The 14,899-nt window shown below is 58.5% G+C and overlaps 1 protein-coding gene across 3 annotated transcripts in view; it reads left to right on the top strand.

The window, feature by feature from the left end:
* Positions 1 to 385: 385 nt before the first annotated feature.
* The window catches only part of BICD2 (BICD cargo adaptor 2), a 51,992-nt gene continuing 37,478 nt past the window's right edge, over positions 386 to 14,899 (top strand). For all 3 annotated transcript variants that reach the window (XM_026519136.4, XM_026519137.4, XM_026519135.4), the window contains exon 1: positions 386 to 722. In XM_026519136.4, the coding sequence (XP_026374921.2) occupies positions 483 to 722 (240 nt within the window). In that variant the 5' untranslated portion in view covers positions 386 to 482. The remainder of the gene's footprint in view (positions 723 to 14,899) is intronic.

The following is a 14,899-nucleotide window of genomic DNA, read 5'->3' as shown; positions in this document are numbered from 1 at the left end:
GCCAGCAGGGGAGTGGGTGCCAATCTCCACGGGCAAGACCGCCGGGCAGCCGGGGCACTGCAGGAGCGAGGGCGGGACTACAGCCCCCACAATACCTCGGGGGGCGGCGGCGGAAGCGACGGCGCTGAGAGGTCGGCAGCCTAGGCTAGGGCCAATGACGGCCCTGCGACGGCGCGGGGCGCGACGAAGGCCCTCACAATACCCGCGGAGGCGGCGACTGAGGCAACGGCGGTGGAAGGGGGCCGCCCCCGCGCATGCTGCACACCAATCACGGCCGAGCCCAGCGCGCGGGGGATGACGGGCTTTGTAGTCGGCGCGGGCGGGACTACGGCCCCCACAGTGCTTCGCGCGGCGCCGAGCGCACTGCGGCTGTGCGGCGGCGACCCGGGCGCCGTCGGGCTGGGCGGCGGCGGCGCGACGGCGGCGGACAGGACCCCGGCCTGAGCCTCGCTGGGAGCAGCGCGAGCCGGCCGCGGGCCACGATGTCGGCGCCGTCGGAGGAGGAGGAGTACGCGCGGCTGGTGATGGAGGCGCAGCCCGAGTGGCTGCGCGCCGAGGTGAAGCGGCTGTCGCACGAGCTGGCCGAGACCACGCGTGAGAAGATCCAGGCGGCCGAGTACGGGCTGGCGGTGCTCGAGGAGAAACACCAGCTCAAGCTGCAGTTCGAGGAGCTCGAGGTGGACTACGAGGCCATCCGCGGCGAGATGGAGCAACTCAAGGAGGTGAGGAACGGGGGCGGCGCCGCGCCCCGGCCGACCCCGAGCCCTTCAGCCAGGCCGGGCGGACCCCCGAGTGGAGCCCTGACCCCGGGTTGGGCAGAGCCCCGGCCAGCCCTCCAGCCGGGCCGGGCCAGCCCCGCGGCGCCCAGGGTCTGGGTGTCCAGCCCGCCTGGAGGTGCTGCAGCGGTCCGCAGGTGTGGTGGACGGCGTGCGAGCGAGAGTTCGGGCCTCCGCGGGCGGGGGCTGCGGGTGGGGCCGTGTCGCCGGTCTGTCTGCTTCTGGCTGCAGGCCTCGGGCCCGGTGGGGTCGTGTCCTCTGAGGTGTTTGTCTTCCTGGGTTGGGGGATGGGGACGTGGGATGGATGCAGGTGGCCGGCGGGGAGAGGCCCGGCCTGGGGCCCCATCGCCTCCAGGCAGATCAGTTCCCCTCTCTTCCGTGAGCGCCCTGAGGCCGGGAAACGGTCGCGACAGGGACTCGCCTTGAATGTGGTCATCTACGGTAGCTGGCATCCCCCTTGTCTCTCCTAGGCTCAGCTCTGCGACTGCCCCCTGATTACTTCTCTGGGATGCAGTACTTCTCCCGCCTACTTCCTGTCTTGGCTGCCTTGGCTGCCGTCCCAGGGTCGGGTGACAGGTCTGTGGGTGTTTGTCACCGAAGGAGCCTTGTGTCTTCTCTGTGGGTTTTTGCCCCGGGATGAGGTGAGACCCCCAGGCTGCCTGCCAGCCTCTCCGGAGAGCTGGGCAGGGCTTCCATGAAGCAGTTCTGGGTGACTGAAACAGCAGCTTCTCTCCCAGGTCTCCCTGACTCTTCAGCCCTGTTGTGGGGGGTGGGCAGGAAGAAGTTGCTTTCTGGGCGGAACATCCAGGTTTGGATCCAGGCCCAGCTCCTTGCTGGTGTGATTGTGGGCTGGAGCCTTAGCTTCTCCTTCTGCAACATTGCCCACCCAGAAAAGATTGTTCTGAGAATTATATATCTGAAAAGGCCAGGCATGGTCAGGTGTGTGGCCTGTTGGTTTCTCTGACAGTGTGCCCCTTCTCCACCAGACACTTCCCTTATCCAGGTGGGCTCTTGGCCCTCAGTCTTGGGATCCACCGTGCTTGCCACCCCCCTGACTGCCCACCTCCCAGCATTTCTGCTCCCAGTGGCCTCAGGCAGGTGCCTGTACCTTTCAGAGCCTCACTGGGAACACCAGTAGGGTCCCCTTCGAATAGTGAGGAGGAGAGAATGTATTAGTCCACACAGGTGCTTAGGTCTGTGCTGGGTGGAGCAGGAGTTTGGTTAGTATCAGTAAACCGACCGCAGTTGGTGGGGGGGCCAGGTGGCAGCACATCAGACCTGTGGCCCTGTTATCTGCTAGCAGGTATTGGCACCTCCTCGGATCCAGGTTTGGCTGGCAGGTGGCCCCTCCTGCAAAGGCCCAGTCTTGGTGCGTGGGCTGAGGGGATGTACCTGCAATGGAGGGAGGCTGTGGGCTGTGCGAATAACGGAGCAGGAGCGCCTTTGGCCCCCTTCTGGTCTCTGGTCCTCCCCTCTCCCCTAGCTTGCTGAGCACCCCCTGCCCCAGCAGCAAACACAGTCCCTTTCTGTGTTGACAAGCTCATATTCATGTCCACTTTAAGAACACACAGTAGAGGAGAGAACCAGTCCCCACATAGGGGCCTTCAGTTGTCAGCTCTTTACTGTCACAGACACAGATGTTTTGACCAGCGCAAGAATCTTGGCTCTGTTTTGTGGGGTGTGTCTGGAGGGTGGATCCCAGGGGGAATCAGGAGGATGGTGTGTCAGTCCCCACACTTGTGCTTCAAGTGCTTGCTTGCTTAGTTTGATGTTACCTCCTAGCTCCTGCAGGAACTGGCCCCTTGGCCTTGGACACACGGCTCCACTGTCCTGAACTCTAGCTAGATCCCCCCACTGTAGGTGCGGTGAGAACAGTGGAGCTGGAGGTCCTGGCAGAAGCCAGAGGAAGGACCGTCCGGGTCTCAGACATGCTGCGGGAAGCTCATTGTCACTCTCACCCAGGCCAGCACACGCTGTCCTCAACCTCATTCCTTGTAGTCTGGGTCTTATTTGGATACATTAACTCTTATTTTAAAAATCAAGATTTAAGGAGACAAATTTTGTTTTTCTCTTTTGTCCTTTTAACACTTAATTTCTTGAAGTAGAGTTGGTTCAGTTGGTGACAAATTGTATTTCAGACAGAGATGTTTGCGCTCCTGTGCCCAGCATTTGTAGATGGTCCTGTTTGTGAGGGAGGGAAGCTGGTTGGCCAAGGTGAGTGGCTTTGTGCCCAGGCCCAGGACGAGCGGGCGCTGTGGTGGCCTTGCAGCCTTTGTCGCTAGGTGAGTGTTGTCTTGACACCCTGGTGTGTGCGTGCTTGTGTGCGGTGCTACCCACGGACCATTTTTGCCTAAGCATTTTTGCTAGTGATTGAACCTGGGTTCATAAGGGCCCAGTCCATTCCAAGTCCACTGTGTCCCCTCCCCGCTCTGGGGGGGAAGAGATTGGATGGCCTTTGCTCAGCTGTGTGGTGTTTCCTGTCCTGAGTGCCCATGTCCTCATCTCACTCTGTACCCTCTGCTGCAGCTTCAAGGGGGCAGGTGTGCTGGGGTGGCAGCTCCTGCCTGCTGGGCTCAGGCAGGTGCCCTGACTGGGTGGTCCTTGTGCCTCAGGCCAGGGGCAGGGGACTGAGTGTAGTGTCAGAGCCCTCGCTGCCTTGGGTGCCAGCTCGGGATCTTGTTTGTGCAGTGTACTTAGGCCCCGGGAAGCAGCGGGTGGAATTGGGTGAGCTGTGGTGTGTCACGGGCTGGGCACAGTGCCCGGCACACAGTAAGTGCTTACTTAGTGTTTGCCAGCTAGTGTCGTCAGCTCCTTCCGTCCATCCCACTCAGGCCCGGCTCCCCTGCCTGCCGTCCCCACAGTCCCCTGGATTGGGCGGCAGAGCCTGCTCGACTAGGGCTGTGGAATCGGCTCACCCTGTACTGCCGCCCTGTGTCCCGGCTGCCCTCGTTGCTCTCACCGGCCCTGCCTCTTCCAGCTCCTGGAAGGCCGGCCCACCCGCCAACTCGCCTGCCCTTGGAGGCCTGGGCGCTTCTCACCACTGCCTCCGCCTCCTCTCTGGACTTGCCTGAGCCCAGCTCTCAGCGCTGAAGTCCGTCTGTCTGGTCCTGCTAAGCCTGAAAGGCCAGGCAGAGCTGCTGGAGGCACTGCTCTGTCTCCTATACTCACTCCTCCCTCCCCTCCCCTCCTCTTCCAGTGGATGGGGAAACTGAGGTATGGATGGGTGGGGGTGACCAATGAGTACTAGGTCCTCAGGCGCCGGGTCCCCTCAAGGTCTTTGCGTAGAAGTTACAGCTTTGAGTCAGTTTAGTCCCACAGAGGAGGGTGCTATGAAGGCCTGCCCATGCCCCACTGACTCCTACAGCCCCCACACCTACCTTTGGGGTCACCACCTTGTTATGTCCGTCCTACAGCCGGGGGAGCCGAGGCACAGAGAAGCCGAGTTTTGCTCAAGGCTGTGAGCCTGTGTGGCGTGTCCCTGTTCCTGCTGAGGAGGGAGGGGTGGTTGGAGGCTGCCTCAAGTGTTTGCTTGGGGTTGGGAAGACCCCTGACTTGGCTAAAGCCTCTGGGGATTCTCCTGGAAGATGGAGTGGAGTCTTGGGGCTGGAGTCCCCTGGGGGACCTGCAGCCTCTGGGTCCGGCTGTGCAGTGGTCTGCGTGGACAGGAAGGGGCCTGACTTGGGGCGGAAGGTGGGGTGTGGTGGGCCCTGAACGCACAGGTGGCGGTGCCCTCAGGGTCTGACAGTCGGGGAGGCAGCTGCGGGTGTGCAAGGATGGTGACCAGCTGGCTCACCATGGCTGCACTGCTGGGCGCTTCCCACTTGGCTGCCTGTGGAACGTGTGTCAGGCAGGGATCACAAAGCAAGTGTCAGGGCTCTTCCTCCACTAGAAAGGCCAGAGTCTCCTGCCTTGCCTCCATGTCCCCTCCTGTCCTGTCTGTGGTGACTGGCTGTGATGGAGCTGCTTCCCGAGGCGAGGGGAGGGCGGGAGCCCGAGAAGCACAGCCCCCGCAGGGAAGGAGGTGCTGCACATGCTGTCCGGGGCCACGGTCTCCACGCTGGCTCCGAGGGAGAGAGTGGATCCTGCCTGGCCCTCAGGAGCCGTGTGGCCCTGGACTAGCGGCATGCCCTTCAGGGCCAGGGCAGGCAGTGGTCAGAGAGAGCTGTGGTCAGGGCCACACGGACTCCTGCTGGGCTTCCCTGTCACCTCAGGGACCCTGGCCCCTTCCTGGGAGGGAGGAGATCAGTTACCCCTTGTCAGTGAGGGGCAGTCCCCCGCCGTCACACTTCTCCACGGTGGTGCACTGGCTGGCGTGCCGCTACAAACATCGGGGTAAAGAAAGATTGGCTGCTTCTGAGACAGTGAGGTGAAGCTGCCCAGTGGGCAGGGGCTGGCCAGGACCCAGCAGGCCCTGACGGGCAAGGCCCTCCCGGGCCTGGGAGCCTTCCCCCATAGCAGACTCTACCCTGGGAAGAGGACCCAGAGCTGGGGTCACAGGGATGCAAGGCCGTCCAGGCTCAGGCAGGTGATAGTATCAAGGAGGTCTGGGGCCCGGCTTCTTTTTAGAGCTTAATATGTTTTAAAAATCGTACGTCTGTCTGAGGAGTATCAGAAGCTAGCTGTGAGCGGTATGTGTGTGGGAATTCGGAAGGTGATGGCAAGTGTGGGGAACGGCGGGCTGTTTCTACTTGCCAGCTGTTTTCTTCCCGTGGATGTCGGGCAGCTGCACGAGATACTCTAGAAAGCAGAGAACGGCATCTATAACAGCTTTCAAAGAGACACGGTTCAGTGTTATGCTCCGGGTTGCAGAAAAGCAGGTTTAATTCACACGAATGGAGCCTGGGTTTCCGTGGGTTTGGAGGACGCTGTGCAGTTCGGTCCATTCGCTGTGTTATGTGAAATCATTGTGTGGTTTGTGTTTTACGGGTTTGTTTTTTTAAAGGCAGTTTGCCTGCTTAGCGCCCCTGCTAAGGGTTTCCACCTTCTTTAGGGGAAATTTCAAGCAGAACCCAAGCAGAGGGAATCGTGTGGTTGGCGTGTGTGTTCTGCCCACATCTGTGGCTCCAGCTCTGCTCTTCCTGGGCCTTGCTTCTCTGTAAGCACGACTGTGTGTTGTGCTGAAAAAATAAGGACTCTTTTTTATAAAATGTAAGTTAAATGTTTCATACCATCCACAGGTGAATTTTCACATCTGGCGAAGTTAATAATTCCTTGATGTTGTCACGATCCAGTCAGATCCAGTCAGCGTTCGCGTTTCCCTGTTTGGCTCAGAAATGTTGCTTTGCTGGCATTGTTGGCATCAGGAGCCAAGCAGGGTCTGCTGGGTGCCCTGGCTGAGGGCCTGTCCCTTTACAGATGGGGCTGTAGCTGTGGGCGCTTGTCCTGAGGATGCCTGACCTGCCTCCTGCCAGGAGCCTGGGGCTGCTGTCATCCCGCAGGCCTCACTCTATCTTTGTGTTCCTTTGTCTTAAAAAGTTGGCGGGCTGCTCCCTTTAGCTGAGTGGTGGCCTGGCTCCTGGGTTGCCTGTCTAGCACGTTTGTGAGACCAGCCTTCTTGCACCTCCTCTACCCTCTGGGTCTCATGATCACCCATCAGGTGTGTCCTGGCTGAGGCAGAGTGGTGCCCCTTCTCTGTGACCCAGGAGAGAGGGGCTGGCCTTGTCCCCATTCCGCAGGTGGGGACCTGGGTCAGAGCAAGGGCTCATGGCCCATGCTGTATGCCAGCAAGGGTTGATGTGACCCCCAACGGCCCCCTCCCTGGGTCTTGGTGTCCTTGTGTTAGGCCAGCGCCTCCCGGAAGCCCTGCCAGTGATGGCATGAGGGTGGCCCTGGGACCTGTTTGGCAGGATCGGTCATTTGCTGCCTGGGGTCCCCTGGGCACTCTGCTCTCTCCTTCTCCCTCGCACCCCATCCCGTATGCACTGCAGGGGTCCAGGCTTGTCCACCAGCCTGAGGGAGTCCCTGGATGCCCTAGAGCTGTGACCCAGGGTGCTCAGAGGGCATGTTGGCTCCTAGATGGGGCAGAGCCAGGCAGGCTGTCTGCTGTCACCCTGTCACCTGGTGCAAATGCTGGGATTGCAGATGCTCACCCTGGTTAGGGAGGGCAGACTCCCATAGCAGCCTAAGAGCAAGTTGTTGCCAGCACTGATGTCCCCCAGCTTTGTCCTGTGGCCAGCCTGGTGAGGCAGTCCCATATCTGTTTGTTCCAGAAATGGGTGATGTTTGAGGAGCAGTGGGAGCTGGTGGGGGCTCAGCCTTTGCTCATGTGCAGTCTTGTCCCCAGAAAACAGCAGCCCCAGGCCCCATGTGGGATCCCACAGGACAGACCGCATGTGTCCTCAGCATTGCTGGTTGCTACCGTTTCTCAGACTTTCCGTGTTTGTTGTGACCCTGACAGTTTTGAGGAGCACTGGGCAGGTGTTTTGGCCAATGTCCCTCAGTTGGGATTTGTCTCCTGTGTTTCTCGGGATGGGTTTTGGGGAGGAGGGTTGCAGCCGTGAAGTGCTCTTCTCACCATGTCCCTGGCTGGGTGTTTGCCTGGGCCTCCACTGTCAGGGTGCCCCTTCCCCCTTTCCAGACCCCTCCTGGACGGGAGTCTCTACGTACGTGTTTCGGGATTTTTCTGCATGGGAGACCTGTGTCTTCCCGGTTTATTTACTTAGCTGTCCACGGGTTTATATTGCTGTTGACTCACAGACACTTGGTCTCGTTCGCGTCAGGATCCAGTACTGCTGATCCTCTTGTTCTCTGTTTCCAGCTTTGGCCCCTGGTGGCTGTTCCATTTGCTCCTGTGCCCCCTCGACACACTCACTGTCATGATCTGTCCTACCTTCCTCCTTCCTTCCCCTCCCCTCTCCTCCTCCCCTCTTCCTCCCTCCCTCCCTCCTTCTCTCTTTCTTACCAACTTTCTAGTGCTGCAAGGTACTCCAGGCTCATCTTGTGTGCTCTGTGCCTCAGTCCTGGAATCAGCCGTTTCTTCAAGGAGCCTGGTTTCTTTTATTGGAGAGGGTGTTAGAAACCAAGATCTGGGGGCGCCTGGGTGGCTCAGTCGGTGAAGTGTCTGCCTTTGGCTCAGGTCATGATCCTGGGGTTCTGGGTTCATGTCTCGCGTCAGGCTCCCTGCTACGTGAGGAGTCTGCTTCTCCCTCTCTCTCTGCCCCTGCCCTTGCCCCCTGGCAGGCACACACACTCTCTCAGTAAATAAATACATAAAATCTTGGGGGGAAAATAAAGAAGCAGCCACCACTGCCGTCACGATCTGGGTGCTGCATGTTTGCTGCTGCTGGAGAGTCACTGTCTCTACGCCCTCCCGGCCGACAGAGCCAGGAGAGCCAGGAGAACCCATGTACACACATCCACAGACGGTTCTAGACAGAGCCACCTGTGTATGTGTTAAGCTGAACATGGGTTCATACGATATCCCAGCTCTGGCCCGTCACCGCGTGCGTTGTTCTGGCTGCCTCTCCTTGCTTATCTGTAGCCTCCCTCCAGCGGTGAGACACCTGGCTCTGCCACCCGCCACCCAGATACGTGACCGCTCTGTTGGAGCACAGGTGCACAGGAGGGTCAGAGCGGCTGACCTGTGCCTGCGTCACCTAGAGCGGAGTGCTTCTGTGCCTTAGGTCTTCTCTACTCCACTTAGTTCCAAATAAGGTGCTTGAGCAAGCACCGCGTTCCCCGTCCCTTCAGTGAGGTGCCCTCATCCATTTGAAGTACAGTTAGACTGCTCGCACGTATTGTGTTCCTTCCTAGGATCCCCCAGCTTTCTCAGTGATTTTTTAAAATTGGCATGCACTTTTCTGTGGGTATACCCCAGTTGGTTTATGCATTCAGACCGGGTGTCCTGGTTGCTTCCGGCTTCCTGAAGCTGCTATAAACATCTGTGTGCAAGTGTTTGCGTGGGATAAGTTTTCAAGTCATTTGGGTCAATACCTGGGCTTGTGAATGCTGGATTGAATACGTTTAGTTTTGCAAGAAACCCCCGAACTCTCCCACAGCAGCTGCGCAGTCTGTGTGCCTGCGTCCAGACCGTGCGTGTCTGCTGCTCACGTCCTCGCCAGCGTTTGGCGTGGTCGGTGCTCTGGATTTTGGCCACTCCAGGAAGCGTCCCCGATGACACTCAGCGCGGAGCAGCGTGTCGTGTGCTCGGTTGCTGTCTGTGTCCTTGGTGGGGGGTCGGCTCTCCTCTTTGGCTGATTTGAAAATTGAGCGGTATCTTACTGTTTTAGAAGTTCTTTGTCTGTTTTGGACACAAGTCCTGGTTTGCAGGTAATTCTCCCAGCCTGTGGCTGATCTTCTCAGTCTCGTAGCAGGTCTCTCACAGAGCGGTGTTCATGTTCGTGCCATCTTGCTTTTGGTGCTGAGCTCTGCGTCACCAAACCCCGGATCACACCGGTTTTTCTGCTGTGTTTCTGTCTGGAAGTTCTGTAGGTTTGCGCTTTATGTTCAGGTCAAGGTTTGGTTTTAAGTTAGTTTTTGTGAAGGGCATAAGGTGTGCCCAGACTCACTTTTTCGCATGGGGGTGTCTGGGTGTTGTAACTCCATTCGTTGAAGGGACTAGACTATGTTTTTGCTCCGTTGTATTCCCCCCCACAAGGTCCGTTTGCTGGGCCAACTGCGGGCGCTGTGTTCTGAGTTACCTTTTTGATCATATCCCACTGTCTAGATTGTGTGTTTTCATCTTTTCATGTGTCCCCTAAGCCTTGTGGTTTTGGTTGTATGACTCTGTGCACCTGACTGGGGCCTGCTCCCCAGGTCTTCAGCCCTGGGCTGATGAGGTTGGTTGTGGTCACTGACAACCCATGATTGTCCTTTTTTAAAATCTTGGCAAAAAGTAATAGAACACACATGGTTAAAAAGAAAAATCACCGGTGGGGTTGGTGAGACTCTTGCTAAAAGACCAGTGTGGTATGTTCTGTGTCCTTGTGCCCTCGTCCCTGAAGGCGGTTCACAGGACAGTGTCTTCATGTAATTTTCCTTCCCTTTGGGCTCAGCTCAGTGAGGGTTGATTCTCTTCCTGATAAACCAGGCCAGTGATCTGCTTAACTTACTAGCCTGTGCATTTGACCCAGGCAGCAGTTAGGGGAGGGGTGTGTGGTCAGCCAGTGGTCCGACCTGAGACCCAGTTCCCCATGGGTGTTCCACTGGCTGCCTGCCCCGGGGGCCTCTCCATCTCTTCAGAAGTGTTTGGGTTCAGGTGCCTCTGCTACCATTTCAGGTTCCCGCCACCCTCTGGGAACGTCTTTCCAGCCTGTTGGGCCCCCAGGTTTGGTCTCTCCCTTGGCTGCTCCTCGTCGCTGGCTTTGGGACAGGTCTGCAGGAACCCACTGATTTATGGTTGGTCCACATGGGGCTCCCACATGCTTTTGCTTCCAAGCACACCTCTTTCTCTTGCTCTCTCAGCGCCTCTCTTCCACTGGGGGATGCTCTCCTGTGCTTGCACGGGCTGAGGTCTGGAATGCCTCTCTTTTTAGGACCTAGATGCGGCCGTGAAGCTTGGGGAGGGAGTGCAGGTAGGCCCGAGGGCCGGGGCGCAGGGCGGCAGGTAGTTTCTGTAGGTTCCAGGGTGGCTGCAGTGCTGGTGCTGTTGTCGTGGGCTGTCAGCTGGCTCTGGGCAGTCCCTACAGGAGGGCGTCCTGGAGCTGTGACATGGATCATGTGCACGCCTGTGCATATGTCACAGCACAGGAGGGGCCTGACAGCCTCACCCCTCCAGACAACCTCAAGGTGTGCCGGGTGGAGGGGCGAGGCTGGGAGACCGGACAGTGGGCGTCAGCACAGGGTCCTGGCTGTCCCCCGGGAGGTTCTCCCCTCTCTTGTCCTCTCTCCTTGGGGAGTGGGAGCCCCTCATGGCAGGTGATCCTGTACTGGGTCTTTGGGGGCACTTGGGACCAACTCTGCCAGGGTGAGCATGACACAGTGCCAGTTGTGGGGGAGTCCTGCCCCTGAGACCCACTGTCTCGTCCTGGCACGGCTGTGGACACGTCTGTCCCCAAGGTTGCAGGCTCTGGGTCCTAAGGTAGAGTCTCTGGCCTCTTGGTGCCCATGTGGCTGGCTGGGTGTCCCTTCACCACGAGACTACTAACAGAGAAGACGTGCTGAGATTAGAGACGGAGCAGCCAACGCAGGCTACTCTCCTGGTGTTTCCAGCCCAGGCCATCCTGGGGGCGCAGGGCAGATGGGAGCTGGGCAGCTGCCCCTCCTGCCGTGCTTGCAGGATGCTCAGTGAGGTTTGTGGTGGGCAGCCAGCTGCTGCGGGAACATAGGGGCTTGTCCCTGGCCCCAGGACTGGCCTCTAGGTCCCTGGGGACCGCCGCCAGCCCTGGGGCTCAGCTGGCCAGAAGCCTGCCTGCTGACGCTGAGGCAATTAGGGTGTAATCTTCCCTAAATGCACCCGATTCTGGCTAAATCCCTACCGCCCAGGAGTGGATTCCCAGTTTTCTAAAAGCAGCTTAATGTTTGGACACTGCCCAAGGCAGCTGGGGTGCGTGGTGGCAATGGGACAAATGTGGGTGGATGGGACGGACCGGGGGGGGGGGGTGACAACCATCCATAGGCAGTCGTATTCTGTTCCCATGTGGGCGTCTGGTTCGTCTGATCCCCACAGCCCATGTGCAGGTTCTCCACGGGGAAACTGAGGCCAGAAGCCACATAGTGGGAAGGGTGGGTTGATGGAGGACAGGTGTCACACATGGACCACCTGGGCCTGGGACAGGGATGGGCCCTTGGCATGCTGGTCTGATGGGTGAGGGCTGTCTGCGGGCAGAGTTTGTGTCGTGTGCCCACAGCCTCTGTCTGGCCCCCATCCCCAGGAGGAGGTCCCTGTTCCCGGGAGGAGACTCCCAAATCCACGAGGGGGCTGCACCCCTTCCCGGGATAGGTTCCCAATCCAACGAGGAGGCCTGCTCTCTAGCTCCCCCCGTCCCCCCGAACCCAGAGCACCTCCAGCCTTCCCAGCAGATCGCCTTGCACCTGTGTATTCCCTGGAGCTGTTGTCTGTCTGTCCCCCCCCCCCCCCAGCGTCCCCTTGTCCTCCCTGCTCTCCAGGCCGTCCGTAGACAATTACTGAGCATCTGTCACTTGCCAGATGTGGGCTTGCCTGGCCCCACTGAGGAGGTGCGCGCTTGGTGCTGGTGTGGGGTGCCCTGGGCCCACTGGTGTGTGCATTTTCATAGGCCAGGCCTGCGCCCCCGCCACTGCCCTGGCCTACGCTGTGGTATTTGGGGGTTCGGGCCCTTCCTACCCCAGCTCGACTCTCTGAACTGAAATGATAGGAGTGCTGGTCTTTGGGTGGTGTTTACTGAGGGCATTCGCAGGAAGTGGAAGGTCCCAGGGTGGGCCCCTGCTCTCCCTGGGGCTGACTGCCCTGAGCCCTGCCCTCAGCCTGCCAGGCCACTTCAATCCCTGGTGACACCCTAGCTCTGAGAGGTGGCCCAATGGGGACCCAGCAGGGATGTCCCAGGCCTCCAGGTTCTGTCCTTGTGGGGGAGCTTGTCCCTCTCCTTCCATGGTTTCTCTGCCTGGAGGCACCCAGGAAGCTGCTCCTGCTGGCCATCCCGTGTCTCCCACTTGTTGGGATTCACTGTGAGGTGGGGCTGAGCCCTTCTTCAAGTGGTGGGCTGCATTAATCAGGGTGGGATGGGTCTTGAGGGATGGAAGATTCCAGAGTGACTGTGGCTGCTGCCCAGATGATTCTGTCTTATAAGCAGCCCTGGTTTTTGACATGGGTGCCTAACTCACCTGTAAGGAGACAAAGAGTTGCTTGTGCTCCCATGGCTGCCCCACCAGGAGGGTCACCAGCAGGCGCCTTCCACCCCACCTGGCCCCAAGAGCCCTGCTGGCCTCTGCAGCGATGAGGTTCTCTTGCAGACCTTTGTGTTAATGGTTGGCTTCCTATCTGAGCTGGGTGCCAAGTCGGTGCCTGAGTCACCAACACCTCACCCTTGGGGATGTCGGGGTCACCAGTGTGCAAGGCTGTGTGTGCACCTGCACTCTAGCCTTTCCTGGTGATTCCAACAAGTGGGACCCATCTGCCCTTGTCCAAGACAGACACGCACGGATAGATAGCCACCCTGGTCCCCTGGCAAAAAGGCCAGGCCCTCCTCGGGCTCTGCCGCTTGGGTTACCTAGCGCCTGGGGGGTGCAGGGCCATGTGCCAGGAGTGAGATAATCTCCGTAAGTCGTATGAAGTGGGGCTGAGGACCAGCGTGACCAGCCTCAGCCAGATCTGGGGATTAACAGGCACTGCCCCAGTAAACCCCAACATTCCAGATTCCAGGCTCCACATTCCAGGACTGGGGAAGGGCTGCCTAGCAGGTGCAGCTGCACCTGTGAACAGATGTTTCTGGCTCCCCAGGTGATTTGGAGGCAAGGTGGCTAAACAGGGCCAGGTGTTGGTTCTGCCTTCCGATCTCTGCCTCTTTCCTGCCTTCTCTGGCGGTCGCACCTGGGAGATGATAGGACGTCACTTGCTCTTGGAGCCTAGTTTCTCTCGCCTGTGCAAGGAGATCTTTCCCGTGAGAGAGAAGCTAATGGGCTTCCGTTGGCACAGACTGTGAAGTGCTCAGGTTATTGCCTGAACCCCCCCCCCCTCAGGGCCTCTCCCATCTGTGGCATCTCCTCCCTGGACCTTGTCAGAGCTGGAAAGCTGCAGAGGCTTGGTGGGGGGGGCTAGGGGGCTTGGGGGCTGAGCTGCTCCATTCTGGGTGTTACGTGAGCACCACCTGTGCCTCGGGGCCTTCCTCAGGGATGTCTGTCCGTCTGTCTGGGACGCAGCCCTTTTCATGCCCCCCTGCCGCCAGTCCTTTGTTGACCATTTGGAGACACTCCTCTGTGAAGAGGCTGTTGGGGACTGTCACCAGTGTTTCTGGAAGGTGTCTGCCTTTTTCTTACTGATGCATTGGAGTTCTTTGTATAGTCTGGATATGGATCCTCCTGTCGTTGGGCTGTGAGTGGTTCTGACGCTGCCACAGCGGGAGGTGTGGCTGAGGGGTGGGGTGGCCCAGAGGCCCAGTGGTCCTCTGCCAGGGACAGCTGAGGCCTCCGCCTCTGGGAGCCTTACTTTATTCCTCCAAAAAAAACATGAACGCAGATCCTTCTGAGAACTTTGAGCCTGGCAATAAGTGAAATGGTACGGTGAAGGCACTAATGGAAATGGGGCCAGTATTGTGACTTTTAAGGGTCTTTTAACGGGAGGGGACCTCACACCCACTGGAATGGCTGATCAAAGGCAGCAAGTGTTGATGACAATGTGCAGAAATCAAAACTCACAGTTGGCCGGTAGGAAGTAAAATGGTGCAGCTGCCTTGGCAAATGGTTTGGCGGTTCCTCAAAGCTGTAAACACAGTTACCGTGTGACCTAGCGGTGTGCTCCTACGTGTATGCCCAAGACATGAAAAGAGCATCCGTGTGAACACTCCGTGAGTGCCCACAGCAGCATCGTTCTGAGCAGCCCTGAAGTAAAGCGCTGGGACGTGGCACACGTTGCTGAACCGTGGAACGCGATGTTCCGCCAGAGGCTGGTCACACCGGAGACATCGCGTGTGAGGTTCCCCTTCTGCGAAGTGTCCTTGCAGGCAAACCTGCAGACACAGACATACACTGGTGGTTTTTAGGGTCTCGGGTGGGGGAGCTGGGGAGTGACTGCTAGTGGGGGTGAGACCTTCTTTTTGCGGTGATGAGAATGTGGAAGTCGTGGTGATGGTTGCACCGCCCTGTGAATATACTAAAATCCACTGAATTGTACCCATGGAAAGGGTGAATGTTATGGTATGTGAATTATAGCTTTACAACTTCTTAGGTGAGGGGAGAGTCTTTCTGCTTGCTAGTGGTCGGGATAAATCTCACCGTTGCTCTGCCGTGACCCCAGAGGGTCTGGGGCAGCTCCCTTCAGGCTCGTGGCGCACAGTGCCCGTGACCCCTTGGCGCTCCCCCTCCTGCTCTGGCTCAGCCCTCCCACCAGAGTTGCTGTCCTTTCCTGTGACTAAGTCTTGGGGTTCTAGTTAAAGTAGTATCCAAGGGTTAATGTTTTTTTGATGTTGAGATGATAAATTGTAACCACTTACTTTGAGAGGATGGAGATGTGTCAGTGAGCTTTCTGGAGGTGTTCTCAATGCATTTCCTAG

This window comes from Ursus arctos, unplaced genomic scaffold (assembly GCF_023065955.2).
Source record: "Ursus arctos isolate Adak ecotype North America unplaced genomic scaffold, UrsArc2.0 scaffold_33, whole genome shotgun sequence".
In the NCBI taxonomy this organism is placed as follows: Eukaryota; Metazoa; Chordata; class Mammalia; order Carnivora; family Ursidae; genus Ursus; species Ursus arctos.
This window is presented reverse-complemented; position numbering and strand designations above follow the sequence as displayed.